This window comes from Aspergillus homomorphus (assembly GCF_003184865.1).
Source record: "Aspergillus homomorphus CBS 101889 unplaced genomic scaffold BO97scaffold_13, whole genome shotgun sequence".
NCBI lineage: Eukaryota > Fungi > Ascomycota > Eurotiomycetes > Eurotiales > Aspergillaceae > Aspergillus > Aspergillus homomorphus.
Genome location: NW_020291899.1, coordinates 281722 through 299750, shown reverse-complemented (window position 1 = coordinate 299750; position 18029 = coordinate 281722). Strand labels below are relative to the sequence as shown.

At 53.0% G+C, this 18029-nt stretch overlaps 7 protein-coding genes across 7 annotated transcripts; 3 read left to right on the top strand and 4 right to left on the bottom strand.

Annotated features, from left to right (window-relative positions):
- Window positions 1-112: 112 nt before the first annotated feature.
- Window positions 113-2461, top strand: BO97DRAFT_442443 (S53 family peptidase; the record flags this gene model as incomplete). The annotated part of the gene is made up of 7 exons (XM_025698259.1): window positions 113-588; window positions 641-1099; window positions 1152-1269; window positions 1315-1405; window positions 1455-2089; window positions 2155-2297; window positions 2368-2461. 7 exons carry the CDS (start codon window positions 113-115, stop codon window positions 2438-2440), a joined length of 1995 nt encoding a protein of 664 aa, XP_025552576.1. The 3' UTR covers window positions 2441-2461.
- A 3700-nt stretch (window positions 2462-6161) lies between these two features.
- On the top strand, window positions 6162-7819 carry BO97DRAFT_423625 (uncharacterized protein; the record flags this gene model as incomplete). The annotated part of the gene is made up of 8 exons (XM_025696901.1): window positions 6162-6257; window positions 6321-6441; window positions 6497-6681; window positions 6736-6772; window positions 6825-6892; window positions 6953-7338; window positions 7398-7465; window positions 7521-7819. The coding sequence occupies 8 exons, from the start codon at window positions 6162-6164 to the stop codon at window positions 7817-7819; spliced, it is 1260 nt and encodes a 419-aa protein (XP_025552575.1).
- A 1440-nt stretch (window positions 7820-9259) lies between these two features.
- BO97DRAFT_343024 (uncharacterized protein) lies at window positions 9260-10027 on the top strand (the record flags this gene model as incomplete). Its single annotated transcript, XM_025691691.1, has 1 exon — window positions 9260-10027. The coding sequence occupies one exon, from the start codon at window positions 9260-9262 to the stop codon at window positions 10025-10027; it is 768 nt and encodes a 255-aa protein (XP_025552574.1).
- Window positions 10028-10728: 701 nt separating this feature from the next.
- Window positions 10729-11701, bottom strand: BO97DRAFT_477258 (uncharacterized protein). Its single transcript, XM_025700533.1, has one exon. The coding sequence runs from the start codon at window positions 11643-11645 to the stop codon at window positions 10740-10742; it is 906 nt and encodes a 301-aa protein (XP_025552573.1). The 5' UTR covers window positions 11646-11701; the 3' UTR covers window positions 10729-10739.
- A 164-nt stretch (window positions 11702-11865) lies between these two features.
- Window positions 11866-13643, bottom strand: BO97DRAFT_450096 (FAD/NAD(P)-binding domain-containing protein; the record flags this gene model as incomplete). Its single annotated transcript, XM_025698906.1, has 9 exons — window positions 11866-12032; window positions 12085-12213; window positions 12265-12401; window positions 12451-12468; window positions 12521-12653; window positions 12711-12980; window positions 13034-13239; window positions 13292-13335; window positions 13387-13643. The coding sequence occupies 9 exons, from the start codon at window positions 13641-13643 to the stop codon at window positions 11925-11927; spliced, it is 1302 nt and encodes a 433-aa protein (XP_025552572.1). The 3' UTR covers window positions 11866-11924.
- Window positions 13644-14008: 365 nt separating this feature from the next.
- Window positions 14009-15195, bottom strand: BO97DRAFT_366952 (SDR family oxidoreductase). The gene is made up of 3 exons (XM_025692636.1): window positions 14650-15195; window positions 14216-14562; window positions 14009-14159 (listed from the first exon to the last, which is right to left on the bottom strand). The coding sequence occupies exons 1-3, from the start codon at window positions 15089-15091 to the stop codon at window positions 14112-14114; spliced, it is 837 nt and encodes a 278-aa protein (XP_025552571.1). The 5' UTR covers window positions 15092-15195; the 3' UTR covers window positions 14009-14111.
- Window positions 15196-15736: 541 nt separating this feature from the next.
- Window positions 15737-17499, bottom strand: BO97DRAFT_413401 (sugar porter family MFS transporter; the record flags this gene model as incomplete). Its single annotated transcript, XM_025696288.1, has 3 exons — window positions 15737-16131; window positions 16189-16459; window positions 16516-17499. 3 exons carry the CDS (start codon window positions 17497-17499, stop codon window positions 15737-15739), a joined length of 1650 nt encoding a protein of 549 aa, XP_025552570.1.
- Between the last annotated feature and the right edge of the window lie 530 nt (window positions 17500-18029).

Sequence of the window (18029 nt, the reverse complement as noted above, 5' to 3'; positions counted from 1 at the left end):
GCAAGGGGTCCACTGCTCGAGAGGGGTTCCTTCTTGAGGTATTTAAGTATCCTCGGACTGCTCAATTGCAGTTTCTTAAGTCGATCTCAGTGTGTTCTGACTCGACTACACGATGCTTGTCCGCCAGCTCACCGTGGCTTTGGCCGTCGCCGCTCTGGCCAATGCTCTCCCGACGACAGTCAAACATGTCCTTCATGAGAAGCGCGACCGGGCTTCCTCAGACTGGGTGAAGAGGGCCCGCGTTGACAGTCATGCCGTCCTACCCATGCGTATTGGGCTCGCCCAGAGCAACTTGGAGAAGGGATACGACTATCTTATGGAGGTCTCCCATCCGGATTCTGCCAACTACGGCCAATACTGGACAGCGGACCAAGTTCATGACATGTTCAGTCCATCAGAAGAAGCAGTCGAAGCAGTGAGGGAATGGCTCGTCTCGGCCGGTATTGACTCGTCTCGAGTTGTTCATTCCGACAACAAGGGCTGGCTCGCCTTCGATGCTTATGCACACGAGGCGGAAAGTCTTCTCAAGACCAAGTTTCACGAGCATCATAGCGCTAACAGCGAGAGAATCAGAGTTGGATGCGAAAGGTTCGACTGCTTCGTCATTGCGACAGGCACAACAGTGGCTGATACATCTTAGTTACCATGTCCCTGAACACATCCAGCATCACATCGACTACATCACACCAGGTGTCAAACTCACCCCAGTGGTAAAGAAGAACAAGAATGTAAAGCGGGCATCACAGCTTGCTCACTCCTCCAAGCTGAAGCACATCACCGGGGATGAGATTATCTCAAGCAAGGCGAAATTGCTACCTACTGAGCTGCAAGGCTGCGGATCAAACATGACTCCCACCTGCATTAAGGCCTTGTACAAGATCCCTGATGCGACAAAGGCGACGAAGGGCAACACTCTGGGACTTTATGAGCAGGGCGACTACTTTGCCAAGGCCGATCTCGATCTTTTCTACAAAGACTACGCTCCTTGGGTGCCTCGGGGGACATATCCTATTCCGGCCCTCATCGATGGAGCCAACTACTCGGTCCCGACTCACAGCTCCCTGAACAAAGGCGAATCAAACATCGACATTGATATGGCGTATGTACAACCGAGCTTGTTGCAGATGACTAGAAACTAAGACAGTTTATAGCTACGCTCTTATCTACCCACAGCAGATCACTCTTTACCAGGTTGACGACCAGTATTACGAGCCCGTTGAGGTTGCCACTACCAATCTCTTTAATACCTTCTTGGATGCTTTGGATGGTGTATGTTTGACCTTGCATTTTCGCGGTTCTAGCTGACAATTCCAGTCGTACTGCACCTACAGCGCATATGGGGAGACCGGCAATGACCCGAAAATCGACCCTGTCTATCCTGACACTAACCCTGGCGGATACAAAGGTACTGCCCCATTCTGATATTTAACAGGAGTGGCACTGAAAGACTCTAGGCAAGCTGCAGTGTGGTGTCTACAAGCCAACCAACGTCATCAGCGCCAGTTACGGCCAGGCCGAGAAGGACCTCCCCGTCTCGTACACCAAGCGCCAATGCAACGAGTTCCTGAAGCTGGGCCTGCAAGGCCACTCCATACTCTTCGCATCTGGCGACTACGGCGTTGCTTCCTTCGCGAATGACGGAGGGAACAAGAACGGCTGCCTTGGCCCTGAGGCGAAAATCTTCAACCCTCAATACCCGTCCAACTGCCCTTACGTGACTTCCGTTGGTGGCACCATGCTCTATCCCAACCAGACCTACAAGGACAAGGAAAGCGTGATGCACGTGAATCTGGGCGGCACAGCCAGCAACTTCAGCTCATCTGGTGGTTTCTCCAACTACTTCCCCCAGCCCGAGTACCAGAAGAAAGCGGTTGAGAAGTACTTCGAGAGGGCCAACCTGAGCTACCCGTACTACTCGGAGCTCGAGGTCGATCTCAACACGACCAAGGGCCTGTACAACCGCATTGGTAGGGCGTACCCCGATGTCTCGGCCAACGGAGCCAATTTCCGCGCCTATATGGGAGAGGAGCTGTACCATTTCTACGGAGCGAGCTTGGCGTCGCCACTTTTTGCCTCCGTGCTTACGCTGGTGAGTTCTAGAACCTAACCCGACTCCTCAGGGACCAGTCCCGGAGCTAATGAAGTTTGTTCTAGATCAATGAGGAGCGACTGGCGATTGGAAAGGGTCCCGTCGGCTTCGTTAACCCCGTCCTCTACGCACACCCCGAAGCCCTGAACGATATCACCAACGGCACCAACGCTGGCTGTGGTACCTACGGCTTTAGCGCTATCCCCGGGTAAGCACCTAAACCACAGCATCGGCCACTGATCACGAGGGTTTTCTTTGCTAACGCTACCACCGCACAGATGGGACCCAACTACTGGATTGGGTACGCCCAACTACCCCAAGCTCAAGAAGCTTTTCCTGTCTCTTCCGTAGGAGGGTCGCAGGAGGTCGGACCCGTGATATTGTCTCAAACGCAGATGCGACATAATAATTATGCTCAGTCGAGTGTTTCGAGCTGTTTGATAGCTCGCCCCAAAGCACAAGCAAAGAATTTAACATGATTAGCAATCAGGATCGCCAGCATGCACGTGGCAGTCATAGCAATAAGGACCTATCATAGTTATCTGCAATGACCCGCCGGCTAGTCAGTAGAGCGGCTATTTCAGGCCTTACGAGTAATGCAAACGCAGCAAGCCACCACGAGGTCCTGAATCGCGACGCACGTGTCGGGTTATATTCCAAGGCAGGACCCATTCTGCCAACTTCCGCTGTGCGCCGTGCTTGTGGGTAACCGTGCAATCGAAATAGCTATGGCTAAACACGCCATTCCGGTACGCTGCAGGAGCTAGAAGGGAATCTGAGATCCGGTCCAAGATAAGATGCCCGAGTGGACCACTATAGCCGAGCGGAACCGCCACCCATTCAGGTATGGTTGGTGCTTGGCGGCAGCGGTCCTCGTGCCGAAGAACCAGGAGAATTGTAACTCGCTGATAGACGAGCGGAGAACTCAAGCAGATTCCCATCGAACTTTGGTCGAGGAGGACGATTAAGCAAGAAAAAGGAGAAAAAAAAAACCAACAGAGTTAGTTCACGAGACGCCACATCGGCGCGACACGAGCGTATACCTTCATACTTCACGTTGTAGATAAACAAATGCGCAATCCATGGTTGATTCCAGCAACCGCCTGCTGGGAACTATACATCGAGTCATACAACAGGACACCCCGAAGTTCACTCACCTTCGAGTCAGACTGAGTCGAACAGACCTGAATCAATTCAGTCGTGTCGAGTCACCTGCTTAGCCCCTCGAAATCTCAACTTCAGATCATCTCGACTCGAGCCATTCCCAAAACCAATCAACCTCTCTGGCAACCTCATGATTCAGCATCCAGCCAAAAGCAATGAAACCCAACCGGCCATCCATCACGCACAAACCCAAACCCCAAGGTATAGTACCAGGTAAGGTCCCACCTCCACATCCGACCTAAAATTGGGTTCAGGTTCCCTCGTGAAACGCCCACTTCCGCTTCCGCTTAGATAATACTAATACATTGTTGTTCAAAGAAAAAACAAAGCGAAGCGCATACAAACACATTGTCAATCGATAAATCAAAGGAAAGTACGCCTACGCAGCGGGCTGAGAAAACAAAGCACCCCAAAAATCCGGAACCCGGGCGGAGATAAGGTTTGTTAGCGCTCGGGCGTCGAGCCTGGTTTGTTCCATGAGCCGATAGCCTGATTTCGCGTTTCGGATTTCCTGGGAGGCGTGGGATGCGTTTTGTTTCGTGTTTAAGGTGTGAATCGGGAGAAGCATTTGGGATATTCTGAGCGAGCTTTTTGTTGTTTGTTGCGTTGCGGTGGTCAGTGGTGATCATTGATCAGAGGAGAGGGAAGGGAGGGGGGAGAGATTTGGCTGGTAGATTGATTTGTGTTTATTTTGAGGTTCATGGTGTTGGGTTGGTGATCCTTTCTATGAGTCTGGGACGCGGTAGTATTCAGCCTAAAGTATAGGTTGCCCTGTTCCGAGTCCATGGATTGAAGTGGATAGGGTAGGTAGGCTTCCTTTCTGGTTTTGTTGACTGTCGCTGGGATCTTGCAGGAATCAATCAGTTAGGTTTTTCACGGCCGGCAGGATCCGGATGTAGCCGGCTGGTAAACTCTATAGCATCCATTGCTGGTCTGGTCTGCAGAGGGAATTGGGGCATTAAGCTAAGCTCTCGACTCCTCGAGTACCAATGAAGATGTTAATGTTTATAATCTTTGAATCAGACTTCTCGTCGTCAGAGGCAAAGCGATAGTACATCGACATCCGGCACTGGATCAGGGGAGATCTGCCCTGATCCCTAATCAGTCAAGAATCCCGACCCCCACGCCAAGAGTTTATCGGGCACGAAACGATTCGGGTGATCGAGACGGACAATGCAAGCCCCCTTCACAAAGTCGGAGGAGCATTGGTTCCAGAGGCTTTAAATCGAGTTCACCAAGTCGCTATATTCGCTACATCAGATCCAGACCCTGCGGTATACTTTCAGCTGCGGCGCAAATCTTAGCTTGGGAGCAGATGGAACAGCAGAGAATTGAAGTCTAGAGGATAATTATAGAAGATATACAGAAGCAGTGAAAGCCAGAGCCACCATGAAGGGACAAGTGATGTATAGGCCGACCTCAAGTGTGTTTCGCTGCCTGAGGCGCGAGTACAAACCCTGGTGAGTCATCTCGATATGAAAGGGATGACACACGGCGATTATGAGTAACTATGAATGTAGTCTTTTTTTATCGATCAGAGGGTGGCAAACTGGGCTTAATCTAAGCACCACCTGGAAGGCCAATTTTAGCTTTGGCTGATCGTCTCCCAAAGAGGATCGATCTAACCCTCGAGTTACCGCGGTCACTGCTGCCGTTGCCGCACCTTCAACTCCTGGTTGAGGGGGGTGCTAACCAAGATATGCAAGAGCAGCTGGACCCCTGCAATATAAGATGCTGATCACCGGGGGTACCGTAGCCATTCAGACATCAGCCTCTATATGAAAGGGTTATGAGTGTTGGTTGCATTCACAGCACGGTCAGTCTTGTCTGTCTTGGGGGCCGGAGACTTTCCCTTTCGGAGATCTAATTCCGCGGATCAACCTTGTGCCGGGCAGGTCAACACGTGCAGGTAATCTAACCTCGGGCTTGAGAAGTCTGGAACCTTCATCTATAGCAAACAGTCCGGTCAATTGCTTAATGTGGCTGTCCCACTTGCACTGCTGCATAATAATATGCATGACTGTGCAAGAAGAAGAGGGGTGGGAAAGATGATCCTCGGATGCTGGTACTCCGTGGTTTTCTAGAAGACGTTCTGACCAACAAACCCACCAGTAAGAACAGGAAATCCTGGGAATGTCTGAGATGGCCACGTGCGTGGTGCTTCTACAAGCCACCGAGCCAGGGTTTGATGATCATTTTCTGACTTGCGGGGTACAGGCACAGGGTTGTGATAGGCTGCAGTAGTGAGAAAAAGCCAATAAATGGCGTCATTTGGGGGCAAACACACACAAACAGAGTCGGCAGTGCCGAATTTTACTTATGTTGTGCTAGACTCCTAGTTTCCTAGACTCCTAGCCCAGTGGGTGGAACAGGATTAGATTGGGCCAGATGCAATCGCTGCCGCAATGAAATCCGCTGCGGGCAAGTAGGGCCGATCGCCGCCACGGACACTCACAACAAATCCGGTTTAGTGTTTGTGTTCCCGTCTCAGCGCATCCACGGTCCTTGCGCACATAGATCGATGGCTACCCAGCCCACTTACTGAAGTCAATCTCGAACCATGGCAGCCCAGAGTTTGCCTTGTCAAAATTCTCTCCGGATGGGAGACTACGAGTAAATAGTATTTGTCTTTGTCAGACCATGTGGAAATGGAGTGCTCTGGCCATAACCTTGAACCGCGTAAGAAGCCTGGGAGTGGAGGTTCTACGATTCATGCACTGGGTAGGGTTGGCTCCGTGCTGCTTAGCACTGATTGACGTTTCAGCTGGTGCATTGTGGAGGTTGGGCTGGAATTGTCTTAATAAGGGGGATTAAGACTCTCTTCCCCCCGAAGTTCATCCACTGGTAATAATGAACTACTGCCGTTGTCGCAACGGGCTGTCTCGCTGCACTTGACAACCCCATCGCCATGAAGTTTCACACCAGTCTCCTGTTTCTGCTGGGAACTGTCACTACCACCGCTCTCGCTGCGAACTATACCACCGTTGATTTCTCGGACTGCGTGGTCAGTAGCAATCTGCACATCGCCTCTTCATCGTTTTAAGCCCCCTCACTAATCCGGCTACAGGTGTCTTACTGGGAACAAACTTACCCCGACTGCGCCATCACTGACACCTCATGTGTCTGTACGAAGGGGTCCAGCTTGGTCGCCTATGCGTCTAGCGAATGTACCCCCAAGGAATACTTCCGTGAGTTTTCGACTTCCCACCAACTTATCCGATCGTTGTGTTAATCACCCAGCAGATGCCAGGCACCTGTTCGAACAAGAATGCAATATTCGCCCCCGCGCAGGGCCCTCTCTCGTCGACCCCTCGGTGCTCGCGCCACTCGTTTTGGCTACCGTCTTCTTCATCATCCGACTCTGGGCTAAATTCCAGGGTCTCGCTGGAGGCTGGGGTCCGGACGACACTACAATCGCATTGTCATTTGTAAGCCTCGGGCGCTGACAAGATCTTTGGCGACTCGCTACTAACATCTCCCAGGTCTTCGGGGTTGTCGAGTATGCTATGTACGATAGGAGTAAGTCACTTCGCTAACGCCAGAAGATGTCCTTTGGCTAACGATCAAATAGTGATTTATTTCGGCTTTGGTCAAAACATCTGGGACGTTCCATTCGACCATATCACCAACTTCTACAAGGTGGGTGGCCTCTTGTAGTGCAGCTGGTGGAAGTAACACTAACGGGGTTTTCGGCGACAGCACTTCGAAGCGCTTGCGATGATGTACAAGACCCAGATCTCGCTCGCCAAGATCTCCGTCCTTCTCTTCCTCCTTCGCATCTTCCAGTCGCGCGTCTTCCGCATTTTCGCCTACATCATGATCGCCGTCAACGCTTCCATCGGTATCACTTTCGCGCTGGTCGATCTGCTCCGATGCACCCCGGTACACCTGGATTGGAACGGATGGGCCACGAACTACGCCGGAGGGACATGTATCGATTTCATCGACGCCGTCCTCGTCCACTGTATCGTGAATATCATTGCCGACGTCGTCATCATCATCCTCCCAGTGTACGAGGTATCGAAGCTGCAGCTGCCGATCGGAAAGAAGATCACCGTGGGAATGATGTTCATGATGGGATTGATGTGAGTTGTATTCTCGCATGGGTGATCTGGGGCCTTCATGCTGACAAAGTGTGATATAGCTTGACCGTCGTCGCGATCATCCGTCTGGTTGTCTTCTGGAACCACCGCTGGGGAGTCAATCAAACTGGTAGGTCCCCTTTTCCCAACAGACATCCTTGAAAACTGATACTAACTCAAACCAGCCGGTCTGTTCCCGCTCATTCACTGGTCTGTCATTGAATCGCAAGTCGCCATTCTGACCACCTGTCTGCCCGCCGCCCGCGCTGTCGCCGCGCACCACATTCCGGGCGTGAACAGCCAGAACTCGCGTCGGACATACGCTTCGCGCGCCCCCTCGTTCCTCTCCAAGGGCCAGTCCAACGCCAACAGCAAGATCTCCAAGTCCGTCAATTTTTCCGTTGACTACGTGTCCCGCGGACCGCGCGACGACAACAGCGAGGTCCACCTGGTGGAGATGGATGGGAAGTACAGTCGGGTCTGACACCCGGAATGCAAGTTTATTGTCCATGAGGAACGGGGTTATGGAGTCATGACGGGTTTATTGTTTACGGGCGTGTTCGATACCCTCTTAAAGGACATGTTGTGAGAGGAGGCATTTGTCGTTTATTTGTGCATTAATGAATTATCTCGCTGCAAGTCTGCATCAGAGATCCCATTCTATCTGATATGTTGCTCTTTCGCCCTACGAAGTGTTGCGTACTGCTACTGCCTCCCCAATTACCAACATGCCCGCCGCCAGCCTTCCTTCTGAGCTCGTCACGGAAAACTGTGGATACCTGGAACTAACCGACTGGTACGCCCTTCGGCTTACCTGCAACACAGTCTTCATTTCCGCGCGGGGAGCATTCACGGACTCTTATTTGCAGCCATCTGTGTACTGATTAGCAGAACCAACAGGTCCTGGTCCTCCTACGGAATTTGGGAAGCTTCCATCTGTGCCGGCTTGAGCCAGATGCAAAATTCCGGGGCGCCTTAGCTCACGATTATGGACTGACTCATGTGTTCGAAAAGAGTACGGACAACTCCGTGACTGATCTTGGTTCATGACCGCGGGTAGACATTCTCAGGTCGGGCTCACGGGGATTGTGTCGTTGTAGCAGAGAGTAGATTCATTATCGGGACAAGAAGAGAATGACAGCGGTCGGTCGGAAATTGCAGGTCGTGAATTGTAGTTATTTTCTGCTTCTATATTAGTGATCTTCATTGTTCCTTGTCCTTTTTCCTCCAAAAGAAATTTTGAAAAGGATCTTGTTCCCCATAGAGCAAGTCTTCATCATGATGTACTGATATTTTATTCTACCATGACTTGACAGACAAGGGTAAAAGCAGCACAAAGCACTGGGGGCCGGAAACTCCCGCGGTGAAGCGAAACAAAGGAGCATAAATTTAGTCAGATGCATAAATAGCCGCTTCCCGCTATAATAACATGCAATCAATGCACTTTATTTCATTCTTCCCGTTCCCGCTTTTACAGCCAACTTGCATTCAACATCGATAAGGTTTTAACACTTCCTCACCACGGATCGTTCTAGTGCGTGCAAACAAGATGAGTGATCTCGCCAAATCCCACTGGGCCCCTCAGGGCTCCTATGCTGGCGCGAAATATCGAGACAACTTCTCCCAAAATCGCCATCGCACATGGACTTCTAAACCCAGCCCACCCGCCATCACCACCTCCAGTAGTCCCAACCCGGCGGCCTCGTCCGCACCACCACCACCACCACCACCCAGCACCAATCCCAAAATCTGGACATCAACACCACGTCCGGATCCCAGCCCGGTGATCGTGCCCGCAGCGACGACGATGCCACCACCCAAAAGGCTCCCACGCGTGGTCGGAGGGGCCACGGGCATGATCCCGGCGGGTTGGGAGCATCTAGCGAGCGAGCCGGAGCCGGAGCCGGAGCCGGAGCGCAAAAAAATGACACCAGCCGCAGCAGCAAGCGGGACGATCAAATCCACCTCTGCGGCCAGCGAAAACCTCTCGCGGTACCAGAAGATCCGGCACCGGCTGGAGTGGAAGCTGAAGCACCTGGTGGACGGGTACCGGCAAGCGACGAGCACGGCGGCGGACGCGACGGTCGAGAAGCTGGCGTTCGCGGAGCAGATGTTCAAGCTGGACTTCTACGAGTACTACTCGTACCTGGAGCGGGGGATCGTGCACCTGCTGCTTGTGTTCGGGCTGCGCGTGAGTGGTTCGTCGGCGTCGTCGTCCGGCCCGCGCCGACGCTGGGGGGACGACGACGACGAGGACAGCAACAGAGGCGGCTACACGCACCGCTACCACGCCAACGTGCTGGACGCGCTGCGCGACCCCGACAGCCCCTTTTACGAGGTGCTGGGCTCGGGTGAGCGCTTTGCCCAGCTGCAGAAGGCTAAGGAGCTGCGCAACCGCTGGAAGTACGCTGACATGACGCCCGAGGAGCGCGAGCGTGACCCCCAGACTTGGCGTGCCGCTTACAAGGCATGGAAGGACGCTCGCACCCCGCTCGCCAGATATGATTTCGACCACATGCTTATCCAGATCTTGAAGGGGTTGGCTGAGGCCGCGGAGCTCGCGCAGCAGCGCCTCGACGAGGTCAGTCGTCGCGCGGGCGAGGATACCGATGACGACAGTGATAGTGATGATAGCGATGTCTCGGATGAGTATGACTTTATGGTTGATGCTATGGACTGGGAGGCTGTTTGAAAGAAATATAAGAAGATTCTTTTGGGTGTTTCGTTTGTTTGTTTGTTGTGGCCTGCGCGGCTCGATCGCGGGTCTGTTGTACTGTATTTGTTACTCGTTGATGATGACGCTTCAGCGCCAGCAGGATAGATACCCCATATCCGCCTGAGAAGATTGTGATTTGTTTTGGAATTTATGTTGTTCGATGTTTTCTTTCTTATTATCCTTTCTACAAATATCAATGTGGCAGACGAACTTGTAAATAATCTCTTCAAAAACAAAGAAATGCATCTAATCCCCAGTACTGCACAATCTCATCCCGGGAATCACGATAGTAACCCACACAAAACTGCAAAGAGAGCCAACAACTTCGTCATCGTACGCCAGAGTAAAATACAAGCCTCTGGCTGATTTGACCAAGGATCGGAAGACATTCCCTCGGAGATAAGGTTGGATGGTGTCAATAGCGAAATGCGGTGGTACTTTAGAGGGTGTTATTGTGACAGACAAGAAGACTGACTGGGCATCGCTAAGTGTTTTTACACCCTCATAGTTCAAACTAAAACATGCCCAGCGAATAGAGTATGCTAGCACACCATCGGATCTGCACATGATTGGCCGACGAATCAAATGAACTATCTGCAATAACTATACACATCGCAATCAGACTTCCATTTTGAGCAACGCTAATTCCGAGTTTCAATCTCAGAAACAATACCGATGACTACCAGCTTCAACGGCCCGATAACTCCTCAAACAACCTAGCCCACTCACTGATATCGTCAACAAACCGCCTCGCAATACCCCTTTTCACTCCGTTCTCAATGAAGAACCCAGGATCTTGATCCAGGTGTATCTGCTCCAGATCCATCCCATTCTCCAACGCCAGGTCTCGGGCCTTACGGAACTCCGCCTTGAGGGCCGCGATCTGAACATACGACTCCTGCCACTCACAATACGCCTTGACGGCAACATCGCGCAGCCCGCGAATCTTGACCGGTTTCACAAGAGGCGCGGGTTTCGGCTTCTTTATCTGCTGCTGCTGTTGCTGCTGCTGCTGTTCGCCGTCCTCTTCCCCCTCAGCATCCTCATCCTCATCCTCCTCTCCATCCTCATCCTCCCCCTCCCCCTCCTCATCCCCACCGGACCCCAGCGTCGCAGACTCCTCCCCCCCAACCCGGCGCCGTTTAGGCATTTCCTCACTCAAAAATGGCAGGGTCGACTCGGGCGCCGGCTCAGGACTGGGCTCGGGCTCCCTGGGCCCATGATTGTGGGCGGGGTTGCGCACGCGCGCCTGGTAGAGCCCGAAGTGCTGGTTCCAGGTGATGGACATGTCGAAGGGACAGCCGATGCGCTTGGGGTTCTGGCGCGGCTTGCGGATCTTGGCCACGGAGGGCTTGACGAACCCGCGGTCGCAGATCAGGTAGAGCGATCGCACCTGATCCGTGTCGCGGCCCTTGCTGGATCGCTTCTTGACCAGTCGGTAGCCGTGGGCTTCGGCAAAGTCCCGCGTCTTCTGCGTCGCTTCTTCCATGGTCACGTACCAGCCTTCTAGGGGTGGGGGGAGCAGTAGTGTGGCTGGGTCCGGGGACGGCGCGTTGGGGTCTGGGGGTGAGGGGAGGGTGAAGCAGGCCATCATTTTTGATAGTTTGCTTTTGGTTTAAGCCTAGAAGGAGGGGGGGATGTATATGAGTGGTGGTAGTGGTGGTGTTGGTGTTTTGGCAGCGGATAACCGTGCAAATAGAGTGAGTTTCCCTTTGTGGATGGAAATGAGCGGGCAGATTCTGTTCACCGCCTGCGCGTGCCTGTTATGGCTAAGCCGAGCTTCGAAGTAACAACACTCTTCCGGGCATTTATGACAGGTCTTATTCGAGGTGTACACTGTTCTCAAACCAGATTTACACGATGATTAAACTAGTCAGAGATGAGAGCTGGACTCGATCTCAATGTCAACACCATTACCCCTAGCAAGGATCCCCCGACGAACATCCTCAGCCTCCCGGGCTTGACGCCAGGCGTCTTCCACCTAAAAGCCAGTCAGCCAGCTATCAGGACATGCAACCAAACCCAAAACGGACCGAGTAGCGGTATAACCAACTATGCCCGTCGCTCCACTCATCCAACAGGACCTGATCAGCAGCCTCGTCGAAGCTGGTGAGCTTCTGGCGGGAGACGCTGGACTGGGCAAATCTGTTCAAGATGTCGAACTATCCCTCGTCAATGTACTGGTGGCAAGGTCAGCCGACAGCTTCTCTTACCATCGCATGATAATGAGGCGCCCGCACTTTATCGAAAAGATCTAACCCATCACTAATCGGGAGCTCCCGCTCATGCGCCCATTGTATCGCACGAGTTACGACATATGCATCCTCGAAGGCGCAGCCAGCCCCAGTGCCTGTTCTAGTCAGCAGACCTCATCTGGAAAACTGCTCAAGCAAGCTCACCGAATTCTCCAGACAAAGCTGACAGAAGAGTTAGCACCTAAATATCACAATACCTGGGTCACCAACGTACGATGAGACGCGTCTCCTATCAGCGCAATCGAGCCATGCGAAACAACCCTGGGCAATCTGGGTCCATTGAAGAGCGCGTACTTCTTCACCACCTTGATCTTTGCCAGTGCGCGCTGAACGATCGGGGAGAAGTTCTGGTTCGGTCAACACGTCAGACATCTCACCACACGCAAAGGCAACAAGTTTCCAACCTTGAACCGGTTGCTAACCTCCTGCACGCGGGCGTCCTGGCCCCAACTAACCGGCGCAACATCATCAGTTAGACGGATCCGAGCCGCGATCTCGTACACATTGTTTTGGAGATTGCACGTGTACAGTCGATCGTCCGGACCGTGCCAGAAGGTGTTCGCGTCGGGAAAACCGGGTACGCTCAGGACATCGCTAGCGTCGGCGAGAGCACGGTAGGCGGTTGTGCCTGTGTATCGCAGACGGTAGTTGGGGTATGCGAATTGGCGGACGATCTAGACCAGCTTCTCCATCGGTGCCTGTATCCCCAAAGCGAGGGTATACTTACCGATCGAATTCCATCCGCGCCGACAAGCAGATCCACCTCGTCTTGATAACCGTCTTTGAATCGCAGACGCAATGCACCAGAGGGCAACTCGGTGATCTGCGCCAGCCGACTGGATAACCTCAGCTTCGAGTGATCGACGGCTCGGAGTAGAGCTTTTTGCAGTACCGAGCGCATCGTCCTCGCGTGAAGGTATCGGGTCGGGGTACCTATTGACTTTTGACTCAGATATCCTCCCATGAAGCTACGGGAATGTCTCACCCTCCTGCCCTTTGGAAAGCAACAGCTCCGCCGTTCTTCCATTCCTACATTGAATGCATTAGCAACCATCGATTCTTACCAGTATACCAACGAACCGATGCTGCACCCCATGCCCGTCCACAGGGCGGAACAGATCCTTCGGGTCAAAATTATCATAAACTCCCAAGACATCAATCATGCGCCATGTATTGTGCTGGATGCTGATGCCCGCGCCCATCTCGCGCAGCTCCCGGGCCTGTTCATAGATCCGATACTCCACGAATGGCAACTTGGCAAACTCGATAGCTGCGGCCAGTCCGGCGGGGCCTGCCCCTATGAGAGCCACTCTTAGCTTCTTGGTCTGGGTGGTCATGGCTGCGGTCGATTGGTGTCCTACAAAAGTAAAGTTCTGAGGGAGTAAGGGGTTGGAGCCATACACGGGTCTACATGGGCCTTCGGCTTATTATAAGGCCTGTGGGACAAGGGTTATAGGCCGGATCACACAATGGGGGAGACACATGTGATGGAGGGCATCAGGCAATCAATTGTTATGTGTGCGGCGCTTGTATTACCAGGCCAGGCTTTCTATAGTCAGGCGTGGTAACTGGGAATAGGTATACTGTAGTGTATACTCGCTCGTCTTAGCGAGACCATTGGTCCGACCTTGTGGTCTCCCTTCCGTAGTAGACTCGACCGGCGGAACAGAGCAGTGATACGAGCACATATAGACAGTTTATAGCCATTAATTGAGTGGAATGTTCTATAGCGAATATACAAGTCACACCTCAAGTCGACTTTCTCAAACAATGGAAATACCCACCATTACTCATGGATCCAGCCCTTACTTTCCCAATTTATCCAACCCCATCCCCGTCGTACCAATCCAGTCCTACCTCATTAGCCCCATCATCCCGCCTAAAGATGGAAGAACTGAGAGTAACTCACCAAAACCCACTGCGGCATCCAGGTCGTCAAAAACCACCCAATGGAAGCAGCCCTACCGCGCCAAACCAACCCATTCTTCCCAGCCAGCAGATCATCCACCACCTTCGCCGCATACTCCGACGGAGCCATGGGATCCTTGATCTTGGCCCCAGCCGCCATTTTCCGGATACCCTCCGTAGCAGGCTCATACATGGAGCCCTCGAAATTCAACTCGGGATGCCTCGTAAAGATATTCGTGCCCACGACGCCGCTCATAATCGTGACGACGCGGACGCCGAACGGCGCGAGCTCGAGCCGCAGCGTCTCGCCGTAGGATTTCAGGGCTGCTTTGGAGGCAGCGTAGAAGGCTGGTAGCATCGTTAGCCCATCCTCTCATCCTCCCATCCCTAACTCTAACCCCCAGCTCCAAAGAAAAACCCCGGAGGGAAACTCACAATTCCAAACCACCCCCATATTCCCCCCCAAACTCCCCACATTAACCACCACACCCCTAGCATTAACAACCAACTCCGCAAAAGCACTCGTAACCCTCACGACGCCCCAGAAATTCACTTCGAACAGCGCCCGCGCCTCAGCAAGATCCGTCTCCAGCGCCGGCCGCACCAGCGGCACGCCGGAGTTATTCACCAGAAAGTCCAGCGTGCCGCCGGTGTGTGCGCGTACGGTCGCCACCGCCTTCTCGATATCCTGCGGGGACGTCACGTCCAGCTCTAGCAGCGTCATGTCCGGGTACTCCTTGGCTAGATGCGACATTTTGGTCAGGGAGCGCGCGGTCGCGAAGACGTGGACGCCCCGGGCGTGGAAGGCTTGTGCCAGGGCTGAGCCGATGCCGTGGGCGCTGCAGCCTGTTATTAGGGCTGTTTTCTTTTGGGTCATTTTTGGGGTTTGGGGGGAGGGTGTTACTGCTGGGAAGGTTGGGTAGAGGGGATTGGGTTCGGGATGGATGGGGGACGTCGGTTTAAACGTTACGAGCGGCCCGCTCGCTAGTGGTTGGGGGTTGGGGGTGGGATTGTGGGATCTTGAAGAATTGGGGCTGGGTTTATTGGATTGGGGTTGGTGTGGTGGTGTGATGTGCGTAACTCGTACAGTTAGTGGAATAGTGCTTTCTGCGAGTTGAATGCTCAAGGTATTAGGTACACTCGCTCGTTCTTCACTGCTTCTGGCTCGAGAACGCGTCTTGATTATCTGCATGGGTTGCATACAAGTTCCACAATACCCATTGTTGCGCGTCGATAAGATAAGAGGTTGTGGCTGCCAGTGACGTATGCGTGTTTTGTACGGTATTCCACATTACATCATCAGTGGCAATCACGGCGAATTCTACGGGTTACACAAATTACATAATTAACACCCGTTAGGATGAGAAGATAAACAGAATATGTATAACTTAGATGATCATAAATGTACATGGCTAATCCTGGTATATCATGCAATCAAATGCACATCAAACATGTACGTGAAACATAACAACCCAATCAATCAATCAAACTCCATCCGGGGTATAACTTTTGACTTCCCAACTTAGGCATTCTCCGCGTGGTAGGAGCGAGACTCCTTGCGGTAAAGCTCCTCGTCCTGACGGTACTCGGCGGAGTGAAGAGCGGGCATCTTGAAGCTGCTGCTTTGCCACGGCTTGACGTTGTTGACGTACATCCAGTCAAGCTCCTCCAGAGTGCGGTCCTTGCCCTCGATGACAAAGAAGTAGATCACAAACACAGCGACCAACAGACAGCCGGCGAAGACATAACCGTAGGCGAAGTCGATGGCACCGGTGATGAAGGGAGTGAAGAAACCGATCAGGAAGTTCCACAACCAGTTGGAGGCAGTGGCCAGAGCCATACCCTGGGCACGGTACTTGCCGGGGTAGAGCTCCGCAACGATGGCCCAGACCATAGGACCCCAGGTCATAGCGTAGGCTGAATCGAACCATTAGCATCGTGGTTTTGCAAAGTAGGAGTACACGGAGAACTTACCAGCAATGAAGAAGCATGTGACGACGATCATACCCTTGCCAACTTCGGGGGTGTTCTCGGGGTGCTGAACATCAAGCATGAAGTGTCCGATCGAGGCGAAGATTATGAAGCACACGAACATGAACCCAGCACCCGCCATCAGGGACTTGCGGCGGCCGAAGTTCTCGACGATGTACAAACCGCCAAAAGTGGTTCCAAAGTTGACAGCACCGAGAATCACCTGAGTAATGAAGCTGTCGGAGATACCAGCACCATTGAAAATAGTAGTACCCTATCAAATAATGTTAGCGTGCGAATCGGTGCAGGATTTTTTTTACGTAAACATACGTAGTAAAAGAAGTAGTTGGCACCGGTCAGCTGCTGGAGCGCCTGCAAGACGATACCCAGCACGATACGGTAGAACATGCGGGGAGCAGTGAGGAACTCGTGCCACTTCTGGCCGACATCCTCTGCCTCGAGCTGAGCCCGAATCTCATCCAGTTCATTGATAATGACACGGTGGTTCTCAGGAACACCATAGAGCTTGGACATGGTGCGACGAGCCTCCTCGACGCGTCCGTGGCGGTAGGCAAAGCGAGGAGATTCGGGGAAGAACACCATACCACCACCAAGGGCGACAGCAAACACAAAGGTGATGCCGAGAGTGATGCGCCACTGAGAAGATCCATCGAGGTTGTGGGTACCCAGGTTGATCAGGTAGGCCAAGAAGATACCCAGGGTGACGAACAACTGATAACAACTGATCATGGCACCACGAATGTGACGAGGGGCACTCTCACCCTGGTACATAGGGACGAGGAGAGAGCAACCACCCACACCCAGACCGGTGGTCCAACGGCCCATGACCATCTGGACCCAGTTACCGGAGGGCGACGTGATCTGCACAATCAGACCGACGATAAGGATGATACTCCAGAGAGTGATCGACCACTTGCGACCAATCCGGTTGGCGATAGGCGCAGCGACAAGGGCACCGACCAAGGTACCGATAGACAACAAACTGGTAAGGAGACCGGAGCGGACATTGCTGAGGTACCAAGTCCCATCCGCCTTCTGCATACCATACCGTCGGAGGTAGTCATCCTCCTGCTCGAAACCGGCGATCTGACCGGTATCATATCCGAAAAGAAGACCTCCCATGGAGACGAAGATGGTCAGGACAAAGGACCGCAGCGTCACGCGAGGGACGGGCGTGTCAACACCCGCCGCCACAGGCTTCTGGAAGCCAAGCGTTTCTTGGCTTGACTGTTGCTGGGGAGCACCAGCAGGGGTAATGTGCTCCCCATGGCTGGCAGAGGTTTCAACACCCATGGTGGAGAAGAGGGACGGTGGCGAGGATTGTTTTGATTTAGTCCAGTAGAGTAATGATCAGTGAGGCCAAGCCCACAATAGACAGGAGGAAGTAGACAGGGCAGATGTAGAGCCCGTGAAGGTATACAGGGTTGAACTTAATCACCCTTAAGGTAGGATATAATCCGTTTGAAAATGGACAAGAAAGTTCGAAGATGCCTGATTGAGAATGAATTGACTCCCGGGGGGAATGAGTGCCCTTTTATGCCCTCCATTGAACGAAAGAGGGAGGAAAAATTTCGTCGGGGGAAAACAGATCCACGCCTGCGCAGAGAGCCGACATGTGGGGAGCCGACATCAGCGCCCGCCGGGGGTAGTGAGACCAGACCTGACGACTTTCCCATGACCATAGGCATACCGTGAAGGGCCGGCCGAAACCGATAGGCCAGTCAGAAGGGGCAGAATACTGGGGAATGACCGGCGTACCAGGGGGAGTTGCAGCACTATCGGGTTCCACGGGCCTCTTTCGGGAGAAGGGGAGGACCACGCTG